Genomic DNA, 15,552 nt, shown 5'->3' with positions numbered 1-15,552 from the left:
CCCGCATAGCGGGAACGTCGAGAACTACATTGTTTGAAGCTCCAGGATGGAATTGGTGGTTTTAACATAATTGATCACTATGTTCAAAACTACCAAAACCTCATGGAGAATCCACACAAGTGGGACTCAACACTCCTGACTTGCGAGGAGGTTACAGACCTACCAGCATCATACCCAAAGATCAAGCAGGAAAGTCGGGAATTTCTTCAAGTGACAAGGACTTCCGCGGGAAGAATCCCCATGGAAAACCTTAAAACTAAACCCTTTTCAAAACCCTTTGCTTAAGTCCAAAAGTTCACCTCACTTTATTAAACATTCATGAGAAGAACATTGGACTGGGGGGACTTGAAGAGGTAGGTCCCAGCAGAGCCCAGTTGGACCCGCAAGACTCACCTTGAAGAGAGACGTCTGCGCAGAAACCAACTGGATCCGCAGGACCCACCATGCTCAGAGACGTGACGTCCTTACGCGCAGTACGCAAGCTGTTCCCGCAGGAAATGCCTCCCAATGGTGAAGTACTCCGCCTGTTCCCGCAGCTGCGGATACAAGCCATCAGGGAAGGCCACCCGCGCAGCAAGGCTACACGCACAAGGCACTTAGCTCTCAATAATTCAGTTGTCACCTGAAGGAATGAGCAAAGCCGGGAACAATCCCGCACAAAGGCGGGAGGGGGAATACTCCCGCCCAAATAAGCCAGTCCGTACGGTACTGGAAGATCTTTTACTGTACCTGACGAGGTATGGGCAAAAGATCTGACCAAAGATACGACAGCTCATTGACAACAGTATGGCGAGCAGCATGCTCTTGTACTGTATGTCACTATTAGCCGCTGCCTACTTACCAACTCCTGTCATACCACGTGCATAGCCGGCAGTTGGTGGAAAAGGAATAGTACACAGTAGGCCTGGTCACTGTCAGCCGCTGCCTACCCACCAACTACCAGCATGGCACGTGCGTAGGCCACAGTTGGTAGAACAGGAATACCATTCAGCCGGCAATACCTTCTTAGAAACCTACCTTCGGCTATAAATACCCCAAACGGTATGATCTTATCATCTTATCATCATATACTATCTCGTATTACATATTATACCTGATATCTGCTCTAGCAATCTCTTAATATACATTTATATTCAAGAGCAATCTAGTCTGATTCTCACGCCGGAGGGTGGTCACAAGGAGGAACCCCCCCCCCCCCTTCTCAGTGACGAGCTCACGGTGTCTGTTTTGCAGGTTATCAGAAGAACCATCTTTGCCGGGTCTGACCCCTCGTGGGAAACATCTATTTAACCCCCAGGTTATCCGTAATCTGCCCGGGGTCCGATTAGTGTTTCTTCACCGTGAAAACTTAATCTAGGAGCTGAAAATTTTATATAAGAAAATCCAAAGATGTAGCTTTTATTTGTACTGATGTGTGCTTGACACATTAGCTCTTAGGTGAAAAATAAAATATCACTTAATATGATCCAATTAAAACCATAAACAAATTACACAATAATTTTTTTTAACAACTAATTTTTTTTTTCACCTTTCACTTATATCTTAAATGAAACTAAAACTTGTAAGGCATACACATTTGCTACTAGACAAGCTAGTGGTTGTAATCGCACTTTTGTTGAAAGATTATATGGAAATTTGGTTATAAATATTAAGCACTCACATTCAAACAAGCCTTTTGTTTTAAAACATGACTTGCTTTCTAAAAGCTAAAGCATCCAAAAGCTGAAAGAAGACCTCATAGTTAAACATGTAAGGGATTCGAGATTTATAAGGATTGGATAATAAAAGTATGTGAAAATACTTTCATAGCGAAATAGTTCATTGTTCTCTCAAACTTTCAATCGGATTAAACTCATATTTCTGATAAGAACAAGCATGTGTGTTTGTGTGAATTTCGTGAACCAGGGTCCTTGAGATATCACCAAAAGACGTCTTATATAGGAGTTGAATAGTTAGCGGTTATAAAATTGTCATATCTACTACAGGTAGTTTTATAACCTCCATAACTACCACTGATAGTTATTTAGCCGCCATAACCATCTTAACAACCCTTGGTAGTAATATAACCGTAATAACTACTATTGGTGGTTATTTAACGGTCGTAATTACTGATAGTGATTATAACCTCCGTAACTATTGTTGTCGCTACCTCATATACCCCCCGTTGTTCCAAGAAATTAGTATAGTTAGATCAAGTGTGCACTCTACACCTCCTAATTTATTTTGTTCAATGTACTCAAATTTCTCATTTCGTTGAAGTGATACCCTAATCACCAACAAAACACGTCTTTTTTCATATGATATAATGCATACGGAAAATCTAGATGATTAATTAACCAGAAGAATTATATACTATTTACCCTTAAGAAAATGAGTTTACTCCTTACAAATTTACAATCATCATGTGTTGACTATCTGCTTACATTGTAGACTCCTTGATAGTTACAATGATTACCCAAATGACAAAACATAGAAGATGAAAACCACCCTTAAATATTAATAGAGTTAAGTGTGTTGTAAAACCTATGTGACAACGACAAGTAATTTTGTCATGTTTGATACCAATTGTAAATGAACATGATGTCTGACTTGTGACATTTACACCATGCTTTCTACCCATGGCAAAGATGGAACAATATCAAGGACTTCAATCTGATTGACTACAATTAAATCAATATAGATATGCACCCTCATCTATCAACACTAGTAATCTTTTATGAGATACTCGCTTTGTCCTGCATAAACCGTATCATTAAGACTACAAATCACGAGTGTACGTCCACTTAATATTTTGTATGGTTAAGGAATCATAGGTGTTTAAGTGGTTAAGCATGTGACAGATAGTACCTAAGGGACGTTATGGTGGTAAGATAGCTCAAATATCAACACTATTTGTCCTTCACAAGTGTTCACTTAATACTTTGCATGGTTAAGGAATCATAGCTAGGTGTTTTAAGTGGTTAAACATATGAGATTGTACTCAAGAGACATCATACATGTAATGGTAAGAGGTCGAGAGTTCAAATCCTGTAACTTGCAGATATGAGAGTAGATTATGAGCTATTAAAAAATATGAAGAGAAAATATTCGAGTGGCGGGTTCACATTCAAGCGAGTGGTCGAACTCGTGATGTTAAAATATTCTCAAGTAGCTAGGGACCTTAAGTTCAGCTCGATCCTATCTCGCTTCATTTTATATGCAATTCATATCATACCACGGATTATTTGGTGATAGTGAAAATGATAAAATTTGTAAGTTAACCGAATTAAACGGACAAATACTAATACTTATATATATATTTGTATATTATTTATTTTTATCCGATAGTAAGTTATGCATATGAATAGTTTTGTTATAACTTTTTTATTTATAAATAACATGTTTGGATGTTGCTTATTTTCTGTTATATATTATAAATTATAAGTTAATTGGTAGTAGAGTGTTTAAACTAAGATATTATTAAACTTATTAATCAAACTTAGCTCGAATCCACGCTCAAAGCCGTGGTTAATTAGTTGTTAACCAAATTAACTAAGCCATTTATAACTGAAATCAATCAATTATGAAAATCTAAAAACCCTAAGTATCGGTTATAGATTTAAATTTTAATTATAATGAATAACAGAATCGAAACTAGTGATCATGCTTACTTATTATGGTGAGGGGAAATAAAAGCCATATCAAGGGTTTAAGAAACTTGGAATAAGGAACTCTCCATACAAAGAAGACTGAATTCAAAAACTAATTGAGACACTTGATAATTAAAAACATTTTAAATTGACTTATTATCTACATCTTTCTAGACTTCCAACTTTTGTTTTTATCTTTTCCTCAACAAATATAGGATTCTATTTGATGTAATCAAAACAACATCACAAGATCAACATGAGAAGGCTCCTGCACCAAATCATGTTTCCTAATAATAATTACACACATCAAATATCAGCTACTGTTTGTGATGAGAAAAGAGAGTGAGTGTCAAGTGGGGTTTATGTGTTTTGGATTCATATGGTATTGAAATAACCCAATACATCATATGGTTCACCACTTGTACACAAATTCACCAATGCATTCATCACTAGCTAGTACTCTACAAGTAATCAAATGTACTTTGCAAACTATTCTTGAAAAATAGAAATCAAAATTGAAAAACAAAAAAGAAGTATATTACTATTGTTGTAAAATTGTCCATTATTTTCAATATTGTATAGGTAGATTTTGGGCTATTTGAATGATTGGGGTTAACTTGTACACCAAATGAGAATTCACAATATATATTGTACAAGCTAGGAGGTGTGGAGTACACACTCGTCCAAGACTGTTGTGACTTCGGTGATGAGGGGCCTATATGCTTCAATACTATGACGGGCTTACAAGGGACGTTGCTTAGTAACAGGCCATGGGCAGTTGCCCTGATAGCGTTAAGGGTTAAGGGCAACGCCCTGGCAAGTACCTAGCCAGCATAAATGGAAAACAAAAAAAAAGTTGCTTAAAAATGATAGCAAAAAAGTTGCTTCTTCCGAAACGCATCATATCAACATGGATGACAAAAGGTAGATTGAAAATGAACTTTGAAAGGTACTGTCATTTTGTAGTAAACACAAAGTCGGAAGTGAAGTTAAAATTTAGTAATGAAAAGGTTGCGTCATCCGCTACTAAAGTACAGTTCTGGTGTTGAATGTAACTGCTTAAAGTCATAGTTGCATTTGAACATTGTGTTGTTTTACCCATCTTTGTGTTGATTCAACACCTATATAAGGGCATTATTTGGTCATGTATGTTCCAACTATTGCTCAATCGTTCTACTTCGTTTAATCGATGAATCTCATACTCATGGTAAGCGAAGGTTTGATTTGTTCAAATGTAGGTCAACTGCATAAGGTGCCGCATCAGTCAGCTCACATGCACATCATGGAATCGCATCAACTACAAAGATGCGGTCTCATCACTGTATCAAGCGCATCTCACATTGTGTGCTCAAGATTGGTGGATTTAAAACCAAGATTATATAGTTTTTATAAGAATTTATTTATGTTAAATACGAAGTACTAAATTGACAGCAATATGTTAATCCTAACAATAAAGTGGTTTTGTACCTCTAATGCTACACATCTCTAGCTAGTTGCTTTGCTATGCAGACAAGATATTCATGTTGGGAACCCAATGGCCTTGAAATAAGTGAAACAAGCCCATTAGCATATATCATGGCCCATAACTACAATGAGCAACTCTAATCCAACTAGGGGTGGAAACGAGCCAAGCTACTCGAGCTCGGATCAATAAAAAGCTCGCATTGAGCCATGCTTTTTTGAGCTCGGGCCTCAAATATAGCGCGTTTAGTTATCGAGCCCGTGATCGAACCTTGCGTATTATTAAAATTTACCTATTTTGGACTTCTATTTATTAAGTTTACACTTCATAGTCGAGCTTGAGCTAAGCTTTGGGTTGTTTTAGGTACTAAACGATCTCGAGCTGAGCTTAAGTGTGTTTAACGTTTTTTTTTCTCAAAATATATAAAAATAGTAAAAAAAATGTATATAAATTAATTAATAGATAATAAACAAGCGGAGCCCGAGCTTGAAAAACAACTCACGAGCTGAGCTTGAGCTTTAGAAAAAGAGCTCGAAACGAGCCAAACTCGAGCCCGAGCCCTTGTAAGTCAAAACAAGTCAACCTCAAACTTGGCTCGTTTACACCCGTAACTCCAACCACTCATGCCCAAACAAACAAAGAACTAGTAAGTACCAGTCAAGCAGCCTATAGGTAGTGTTAGGAGTTATTATATCGGGTTTCGACTAGATCAACTCGAGCCAATCAGTTTTTATAAGTGGGTAAGTTTATACACAACCGATTCAAATAACATTTGGACTTGTTTGATTTAGGTATAGCCAAGTCGGGTTTTGGGCTGCAGTTTATATATCGTTAGGTGTTCGGATGCGCACTTTATACAAGCATATAGGGTATAAGAAATATCCAAATTTACGACATCCGTACTTGGAAACAACTAAAAAGATTGTAGTATGTCGTATGGTTGGTTAATCGGCTATTACTAGTAACTTTAGGAGAAAGTTTAAACAAAATCCCGACTCCCAAATTTCCCAAGCCGATGATTGAACCCAAAACCGTCCTATACGTTAAACTGAAACTCGTTCTACCATATCCGAATCACTAATATCTTAAACACGCCGGTCAGGTTAATCAATTATCATTTAAAATGATCAATAAATGACAGATGCAATATTAATATTAACTGCAAATATCTATCTCCAAATGAAGTTCCATTTATTCATCATTAACACTTTAACATGAGTTCACATTTTACATTTCACAACAGAATTAACATCAAACTATTTACATGTATATTAACATATAACATTAAGATCAAGATTCAAAACCATACCCGACTCGCAACTCGTCATCACCATACCCCACCCGGTTCTTACTCCTCTCATACTCAACATCATCCGTCGGCAACTCAAACCGACAAACCGGGCACGTGTTCCGTATCCTCAACCACGGGACAATACACTCACCGTGATAATAATGCTTACACGGAAGCTCCGTCACTTTCTTCCCAACCAAAACCTCGTCTTTACAAACCGCACACACTTCACCTTTGTCATTCGCATCACACGTCTTTAAATTATCAATAACCGACTTAGCAGCCGGTGGACTCCCTCTCAACGCCCTCACCGTCTCCACAGACTGCCCGATCAACGTATCGAACTCGTTAGTGTACACAAACCCGTCCACCCCATCCGTCGCAGCTTCTAGATCGCGTTCCAGATTATTAACCGCTAATAGAATCTCCCATTCCAACACACCGACACTCGGTTCACCATCCGACGAAAACGATAACTCCTCAATCCGATCAATCACCGAACTCAATCCGTCTCGTTCGTGTTCGTGCTCATCAATATTATTATTATTATTATTATTATTATTATTATTATTATTATTATTATCAATCTGTTGAGTAAATTGAGCTAAATCTTCGGTATCGGATTCCGAATCGATTCGGGTAACTCTTAAACCTGATTCTAAACCCGGGTTTTCGATATTACTCGAACCGAACAAATCGGTGATGAAATCCATCTGATCGTATTCATATTCAATTGCATCATCGTGTCCGTACAAGCAATCAGGGTAAACAGCTGAATCAGCTGAATCGGTATCTGGGTCTGGTTCAGATGAGCAACAAGAGCATGAATTTGAGTTTACCTGATTATTATTATTATTAATATTATTATACGAAGATGATGAATATGGATCCAAGGTGAAGATGTACGGAACGTCTGTATTGTGGATGTTGACGACGTCATCATCTTCTTCTTCATCGGATTTTGGATGTATTGAATTTGTAATATCCGCCATTGATTGAAGGTGCCAAGTTGAAAGAAACCCTAATTTGAATGAGAATGAAGAAAAGGAAATGATAAGAGGAAGACTTGGTGTTATTTTATTATCCTTTGTGAGAAACTCAGGTTAGGTTCGTTATTGTACCGGTATTTGTTGTTATGTTATAACGATTGTGGTTTGACTGACGGGTGAAACTAAACTAAAACGACTTAAGTAAAATTTATATCGAAATGGAGATAAAAAGATATTATATTTGATTGCGTGTGATCGTTATAATGAAGTTGTGTTCGTCTCTCATCGTTGTAAAACCCTGATCTCAGGATCCAACGACTTTTCACAATAAGTGAAGCGCTTGTGGTCGGTGAAGTAGTCTCGTCATTCTAATCACTATTCGTTATATTTTGTAAATCGTAAAGTAAGGTAAACATTCAAGTTTGGTTTAAACTTGATATGGCATCCTCGTCATATATTATTAAACGATAGTTTAGATCACTCGGGGACTACTAGTCAGTCCAATCATCTTCATTTGGCTGGCACATTCTTGAAGAAGCAGTCTCGTCATACTAATCATCATTCATTTTATTTTTGCAAATTGCTGAGAAAGAAAAATTTTAGTCCGATATAGGCCATGTTTGAGGTTTCTTATGTACACCTCACCTCCTTTTGACTTATATAAGGAGTTTTGATTAGTTGCTCTCTTAGGGCAAGTGTAGTAAAAGATTGGGGCTATTTTTTGTTTGAACACCGATCCCCAGGCGATAAGAGAGGGGGGGAGTGTTTTTTGTCGCCGGATTCTTGTTTGATTAATATTATTATTATTATTATATTTTTGTGTGTGTGGTATATGTGTGTGTATTGTTCTACAACACCATTACACCCATAAAATAAAACCCATCATTGACTGATTGGACGTCACATGACACAAAACGCCCCTCCACTACATATGGCCTTACAACTTATCAAAAATCATTTTTCCTTTTTTTAAAACTTTTAACAGTCACATTACCAAAACACATTTTTAAGTTACAAAAGTTAATAAGTTATAACAAAGTAAAAATAAGAAATCCTGGATGCCTCCTTAAACGAGCTTTATTTATTTAAAAAAACCCGGCTCATTACAAACATTTTATTGATCCGAGCTCAAGCACATCACTAAGACCCGTGCTTCTACAACAATTTAACCACCACCACCACCGCCACAGTCTAGTTGCCTGAAAAAACCCCCAAATTATGACGACGGACATGCAACCTCCACCGCCACGTAACCCTAGCTCCACCACTGATCAATCTTCACCGGCAGAAGCTAAGCTTATGCCACCACCACCTCCAATTCAACTTACTCCTCAAAACACACAACCACAGCCACCTACCGACGCTCCAGCCGATTCCGCCGATAATTCGACGTCAATTGAAGATATTATTGTGCCGGAGAGTAAGAAAAACGATTCCGGTAGTCGACAGGCAGTTCCGTACACGATTCCGACGTGGAGTGAGCCTCCGTGTCACGATTATTTTCTCGAAGTGCTGAAAGATGGATCTATTATTGATCAATTGGACGTGTAAGTTATTATTATGTTGAATTAGCTAATTGTTGCCCTAATTGTATTAGCTGCCATGCTAATTTAGGTTGTGAAACTGTAACTTAATGCCGAACCGTGAACCGAAATAATATCAGCTGAAATTAATCGTAACTGAACGAAACAAAACCGAAGGTTAATGTGTCTTCGTTAACTGACTTTAACGGAAACCGAACCTAACTGAACCTTGTTTGTTTATGTTTTTGCAAATTTTATATCTCTGTTTATAGCTTTGAATATTTTAATGTATGCTGTAGTTATCTGTAGCATAGCTCGGAACACCATGACCATGCTTTGAATAGGCATGTTTCAGGTTCGAAACTTCATTGTTGAGCTTGGAACACCATAACCGAACCGTTGACCGAAAAAATATTAGCTGAAGTTAACTGTAACTGAACAAAACCGAAGGTTATGGTTACAGTTAATGTGCCTTCGTTAACTGACATTTAACGGAAATCGAACCTAACTGAATCTTGTTTGTTTATGTTTTTGCAAGTTTTGAATCTATATTCTCATTTAGTTGACTTTATTTTATCTCTCTATTTCCAAATTCGAACATTTAACTGTATGCTGCAAGTCTGAAACTATCTGTAACATAGCTCGGAACCATGACCAAACTTGGAATAGACATATTTTAGGTTCGAAACTTCTTAATTGAGCTTGGAACACCATAACCAAACCAATTTCAAGGTAGGAACCCCATAACATATAGTTGTAGCATACATATAAATGTTTGGTTATGATTAAGCAGTCTTCCATAATCGAACTTAACTGAACTTTGACTCATGTCGCGTCTTTCATGTTCGGTTATGGTTGTATCATACATTTGAATATTAGGTTATGGTTAAGCAGTCATCCTAACCGAACTTAACCTAAACCGAACATTTAAGTTGGAGAATTAACCGAACTTAGCCGTAATTGACCCAAAACCAACCTATAGTTAACCTACCATTTGGTTACGCCTATGGTTAAGCAGTCTTCCATAACCGAGCCAACTTTGCACACCCCTACAATTTGGGGTTAATAGTTTTATTTATGCAACATAGGATACATATTGCTTGCTCTGTGTTTTATTTTGGTAATGTAACTGTTGAATTGTTTATGTTTGTGATCATTCAGGCATGAGAAAGGGGCTTACATGTTTGGGAGAGTGGATCTTTGTGATTTTATCCTTGAGCATCCAACTATTTCTCGGTTTCATGCTGGTAAGCTTCGGTTTCCATTCAGACTGCTTATTTTTTTTGCATGATGTTTCATACTAATTTATAAAAGCATCATGTAAGAAGTTGTTTTGCTTTATAATGATATGAATTGATTCAGATTAGAGTGTATACATACGTGTTCCATACTTATTAAGTTATTAGTTCTGCAATCTGTTGTCATTATACTTTTGTGCCTTTTGATCTTTATTGAGAAATGAATATTATTTTGCTATTGTTTTCCACATTGGGATTTAACTAAGATCACATTTTTTCTCTATGTTAGTTCTCCAGTTCAACAAATCTGGTGGTGCTTTTATATATGATCTTAGTAGCACACATGGTACATTCATAAACAAAAACCAGGTATGCTCTTTCTACTTCGTAAATTAATGTGAAATATGGTTTCTTTAATGGCCCCTTTTTTCAATATTCAGGTGAAGAAGAAGGTGCATGTAGAGCTGCATGTTGGTGATGTCCTTCGATTTGGCCAGTAAGTTTTTACCCTTGTGTGTTAACTTAAAGTTAGTTACATCGTGCCAGTGTGTGTTAGCCTTGTCATTACATCATATTTAAAGTTTGATGCTAAATTCTGATAATAATTCTTTCTTTTGCTTTTTCTTGGGTACAGTTCGACTCGGCTATACATATTTCAAGGACCGTCTGACTTGATGCCTCCAGTAAGTGTTATTAAAAACGTTAACCTTAGCTAATCATATAATATGTTACAAATAAATTACGGTTAGGTTTGGTACAATTCTACGTTTTAGTTCATTTTTTTGTATTTTCGATGACAAAAACCAGTATCATTTTTTTGTTCTTTCGGCCCAATTTTCTAGTCCCATCCATTTCTTGTGTTAGTTTTTTATCAATGGACCAAAATACCTTTTAAAAAACAAAGAAGGTTTTTGTTATCTTTAGATGAATAGTGAGCATTCAAGGCAAGATAATGAATGTTACATAAGTTATATGTAACATATTGAAAGAACAATTTTTGGGCTTTGGATGTTTCAAGATAGTTTTCAAGTTCTAACTCACATAGTTTTTATATTTGGTATTATAGATTTTGGTCTCATTGCGTGCTGGACCTTGAGACTCATTTTTTGGGGGAGAGAACTTGCAAGCCTTCATGGCAGCATTGATAGCAGCGGCTACAAGTGGAGTCTTGGCCTTTATTTTGCTTCCATCACCACCTAGGGAGGCTCTTTCAAATGCTTCTAGGACAACAACGCCAACAATGCACTAAAGTGGTCCATGGGCTTGTCATATTTTTTCAAACTTGGTACATATAAAGTGTACCAAGTTTGGAAAAAAGATAACAAGCTTGTGGTCCACTTTGGTGCATTGCTGGCGCTGCTGTCCTAGAAGCATTTGAAAGAGCCCCCCTAGGTGTTGATGGAAGCAAAATAAAGGCTAAGACTTCCCTTGTAGCCGCTGCTATCAATGCTACCATGAAGGCTGGCAAGTTCCCTCCACCAAACAATGAGTCCCAAGGTCCAGCAAGCAATGAGACCAAAATCTATAACACCATATAAAACTATGTGAGCTAGAACTCGAAAACTATTTTGAAACATCCAAAGCCCAAAAATTGTTCATTTAAGTATATTGAATGCAATTGATTTCTTTGAAAAATTGATATTATATTTACTGTTGGCAAGGAAAAAGACTTGAAGAGTATTAGGAATATGAAGATAGGAGATGAAAGACGTGACATGGAAGCCTCACTTCTAAGAGCAAAAAGGGAAGCATCACTTGCAGATGGTATCTCATGGGGAATGGATGAAGATGCTGTTGAAGAAAACGAGGTTTACTTTGTTTCTGAGTTAAAAGGTTATATAATTTTTGTTTTTGTGTTGGAATCTTAACTGTATTTATCTTAATCGTAGGATGATCTTGATGAAATAACCTGGCAAACATTCAAAGGACAGCTTACAGAAAAGCAAGAAAAAACCCGTGAGAAAGTTTTAAAGAGGCTTGAAAAGGCAAGCCCACTTTTGTAGATTAAACACTTTATTTCAGTCATTTTCAATTATATAGAAATTTCATCATCGTACTCAGTATATCCCACCAATTGCAATGCTATGGTAGGGTCTGAGGAGGGTAAGATGTAGACAGCCTTACCTCTATCCCATAGGGATAGAGAGGCTGCTTCCGGTGAGACCCCCGGCTCAATAGTAGTTTTGAATCAAGCCTTGGACATAAGACACATAACACTCAATCATCGGGACACCGGCTGATTGGTGCATGTGCCCTTGTCTTTCGGCTATCAACGCCACCACATGATGCCTGATTAACCTTCCGCCACTTTTAACGTTATTTTCACGTGATTAGTAAAATAACGTCAAAATTAGTGCAATTTTACTTTTGCCCACCCAAGGGTTCACACATATATACATTATATGTGCGCACCGCAAGCAGGGCGTTCAATTATATAGAAATTTATATTCTTTATTTTTTTTTCCAGATTTCTAATATGAAGAAAGAGATAGATGCTATACGTGCAAAGGACATCTCGCAAGGTGGTTTAACACAAGGGCAACAAACTCAGATTGCGCGTAACGAACAGAGAATGGCCCAGGTACATTTTTTAATCAAATTTACAATTTTGTTGATGCTTTAATGAATTTGATTATTAGGTTGCAGAAGAGCTTGAAAACTTGGAGGAAACTTTAAATGACAGTATTCGTGAAAGTTTAGGTGCACGTGGTGGTAGGGTGCATGGTAAGAAAAAGGGTGCCACCGTAGATGATGAAGATGAATATATGAGGTATTTTGTCGACAATAACTAAATATGTAGTTTCTTACTCAAATCAGTTAATTAAATTAAACTATTTTTCCAGTGATGAAGATGACTTTTATGACCGAACAAAGAAGAAACCTTCTAAACAGAAGGGTGCAGATGGAAAGTCGGTTGAAACAGCTGATTCTCTTATCGAAAAGAAAGACGCGATCAATAAACAAATTGAAGAAAAGCAGAAACTGCTTGTTGAGGAGCAGAACAAAGTGGTCCCCACCAACGATGACGTGGCAGAAACTGGAGACGAACTTGATGCGTTCATGTCTGGACTCTCCTCTCAACTAGGTTTGTATTCTTCTCTTATATATCATATTATCATGGATTCGTTGGGGGTATATAAGTAATTTTTTTCTATTGCAGTGCAAGACAAAACAAAGTCAATCCAGAAGGAATTAGACGAGCTGCATTCAGAACTGGAACGAGTCGTATATTTGCTGAAAATAGCCGATCCTACCGGAGAAGCTTCTAGGAAAAGAGAATCTGTTACTACCGGAGAAGCTTCTGCAAATAGAGAATCTGTTACTACCGGAGAAACTGTTAAACCAGATATTCCGAAAGCGCCAGTTGTGAAGAAGGCGACAGTAGAGAAGGGTAAAAAAGTCCAAAAACAAGCAACTGAAGATGTCACTACTACCACAAAAGCAAGCAAGAAAGAGGAGTCGGTTGAGGTTGTTTTAACAACTGAAACTTCAACCGAACCGAAAGCTGTTGTGTATACTGTTACAAAGCCACAATGGCTCGGGGCAGTTGAAACCAAAGAAACAAAAAAGGATCACGAGACGCCATTAACGGAACCGGAACTGGAACCGGAATCAGATGGGTTTGTAGATTATAAGGACCGAAAAGAGGTTTTGGTGAATAAAGATGATCTTGAAAATGCAGCACCGGGTCTGATTATAAGGAAGAGAAAACAGGTTGAGGAAAAGGATAAGGGTAAACCGGTAATTTCAGAACCGGTTGAGTCGTCAGTTGTAGTAGAAGATGCCGTAGCATTATTGCTGAAGCATACGAGAGGAGTTCAAGCAATCGATGATGAAGAGATAGATAGTGGCGAGGCTGAAAGGGGTAATAACGGAAAGAAAAAGGTGAAAAAGGCGAAGAAGGTTTTGGGACCCGAGAGGCCTTCGTTTTTGGAAAGTGAAACTGATTACGAGGCTTGGGTGCCTCCAAAAGGTAATTATTATTATGGGTTGATGATATTAAAGTTTGGTTATATGTTGTGTGGTTTTGTTTAATTTTGTGATTTTTGTTGACTCAGGTCAATCGGGTGATGGCCGAACATCGTTGAATGATCGTTTGGGATACTAAGCGAAGATGGTCAACCAGTGTGTCATTTGGTAGGACACAGGAAGAATAGACAAATGACACTTAGAGGCTAAACTATAATATGATCTCTTATCATTTATTATGTATTAATTACCTTATATACACTTTTAACCTTTTTTTTGAAAGAAAAAAAAATTACAAACAAGGCTCATGTAGTACACCAATGCCAAAAGATGTTAAACTTAAAAACACACGGTGCTCGTTAAGGGTGACAAAGCTTAGACGAAAATGACATGGTGGTTGGACCCAACAAGTATAAAACTTTTCATAAACCGTGGTGACCAAACTCAGAATTTTTCAAACGAAAATATTACATGTACAAATTATATATGAATTAAATGTATATATGTAAGAAATAGAAGGGTGCCCGCGCGATGCAGCGGGTATTTGAATATAGACTTTGGTAATCACACAACAATTATGGAAGTTCATAGTTCGGTTTGAAACCTTACAACCGTTAAATCGGTCATCGGTTAGGTTAACGATTGGTTTTTTTAACTTTCGGTTTCAATTTTCTACAGTTTAGTTACTATTTTCGATGACAAATAATCGTTACTAACAGTTTGGCTGGCATGTTTAACTTAAACCATCAAAACCGGTCTTAAACACTCATACGTAACATGTTGATTTTTTTTAATTGAAAAAAACTCCAACAATATGATACTCAAATTAAATAGAATAAAATGCTCGTTTTTATGGTGCAGCATTTTCTAAAAAATATTAACGTACGAAAAAGTTATGTCGATTTAAAAATCGCGGGAGGAAGTTGGTTTAAAATTAAAATAATTAGTAATAAATGATTAGAGATGAGAGAGTGAAGTTGTAAGTATTCGTTCATTTAATGAATTGAAATATATTAAGGGTAAAAAATTGTAAATATATTAAACTAGAGGTTTACTCGGCGTGTTGTGCCGGGCAGATCGGTAAAACCCGGTGGTGGTAAAATCTAAGTGTTGTCGGTTCCAAGCGTTGAGGCGGTAAGTCGACGTGAATTCGGTCGGCTTCGGTTACGTGCGCTACCGAAACTAAAACCAAAAATAAAACAAAAAAAAAATTTGAGGTGGACCAATGGGGTGATGTCGGTCGGTAAAACTTTAGCGTTGGTAAAACCCGACTATTGTCTATCCCGGGCGTTGAGTCTACGAAAATTCAACTGGTTTCTGTCACGTACGGTACCGAAACAAAAAAAACAAAAATTAGCATTCGGTTGGTTTTTTTTATGGTACTGAAACTAAAACACACGCGACAACTCCACACAGCCATTTTTCTTATACAACAATAGTTATTCCTGCAG

At 37.2% G+C, this 15,552-nt stretch overlaps 2 protein-coding genes across 2 annotated transcripts; one reads left to right on the top strand and one right to left on the bottom strand.

The window, feature by feature from the left end:
- Window positions 1–5,909: 5,909 nt before the first annotated feature.
- Window positions 5,910–7,374, bottom strand: LOC143532054 (uncharacterized). Its single transcript, XM_077027205.1, has one exon. The coding sequence runs from the start codon at window positions 7,372–7,374 to the stop codon at window positions 6,382–6,384; it is 993 nt and encodes a 330-aa protein (XP_076883320.1). The 3' UTR covers window positions 5,910–6,381.
- A 1,213-nt stretch (window positions 7,375–8,587) lies between these two features.
- LOC143532088 (uncharacterized) lies at window positions 8,588–14,263 on the top strand. The gene is made up of 12 exons (XM_077027239.1): window positions 8,588–8,918; window positions 10,056–10,141; window positions 10,422–10,501; window positions 10,573–10,628; window positions 10,767–10,815; window positions 11,794–11,940; window positions 12,022–12,117; window positions 12,600–12,713; window positions 12,772–12,902; window positions 12,976–13,217; window positions 13,293–14,105; window positions 14,191–14,263. The coding sequence occupies exons 1-12, from the start codon at window positions 8,590–8,592 to the stop codon at window positions 14,238–14,240; spliced, it is 2,193 nt and encodes a 730-aa protein (XP_076883354.1). The 5' UTR covers window positions 8,588–8,589; the 3' UTR covers window positions 14,241–14,263.
- The last annotated feature ends 1,289 nt before the right edge of the window (window positions 14,264–15,552 follow it).

This window comes from Bidens hawaiensis, unplaced genomic scaffold (genome assembly GCF_021521415.1).
Source record: "Bidens hawaiensis isolate Kalapana, Puna unplaced genomic scaffold, B.hawaiensis_p1.1 tig00009343_1, whole genome shotgun sequence".
Lineage (NCBI taxonomy): Eukaryota > Viridiplantae > Streptophyta > Magnoliopsida > Asterales > Asteraceae > Bidens > Bidens hawaiensis.
This window is presented reverse-complemented; position numbering and strand designations above follow the sequence as displayed.

Bases quoted from the DNA above. Each gene is read 5' to 3' on its own strand.
- LOC143532054 (XM_077027205.1), bottom strand. From the start codon at position 7,374: ATGGCGGATATTACAAATTCAATACATCCAAAATCCGATGAAGAAGAA.
- LOC143532088 (XM_077027239.1), top strand. From the start codon at position 8,590: ATGACGACGGACATGCAACCTCCACCGCCACGTAACCCTAGCTCCACC. The intron at 10,629-10,766 runs GTAAGTTTTTAC...TCTTGGGTACAG, and splicing joins GATGTCCTTCGATTTGGCCA to TTCGACTCGGCTATACATAT. The intron at 12,903-12,975 runs GTATTTTGTCGA...CTATTTTTCCAG, and splicing joins GATGAAGATGAATATATGAG to TGATGAAGATGACTTTTATG.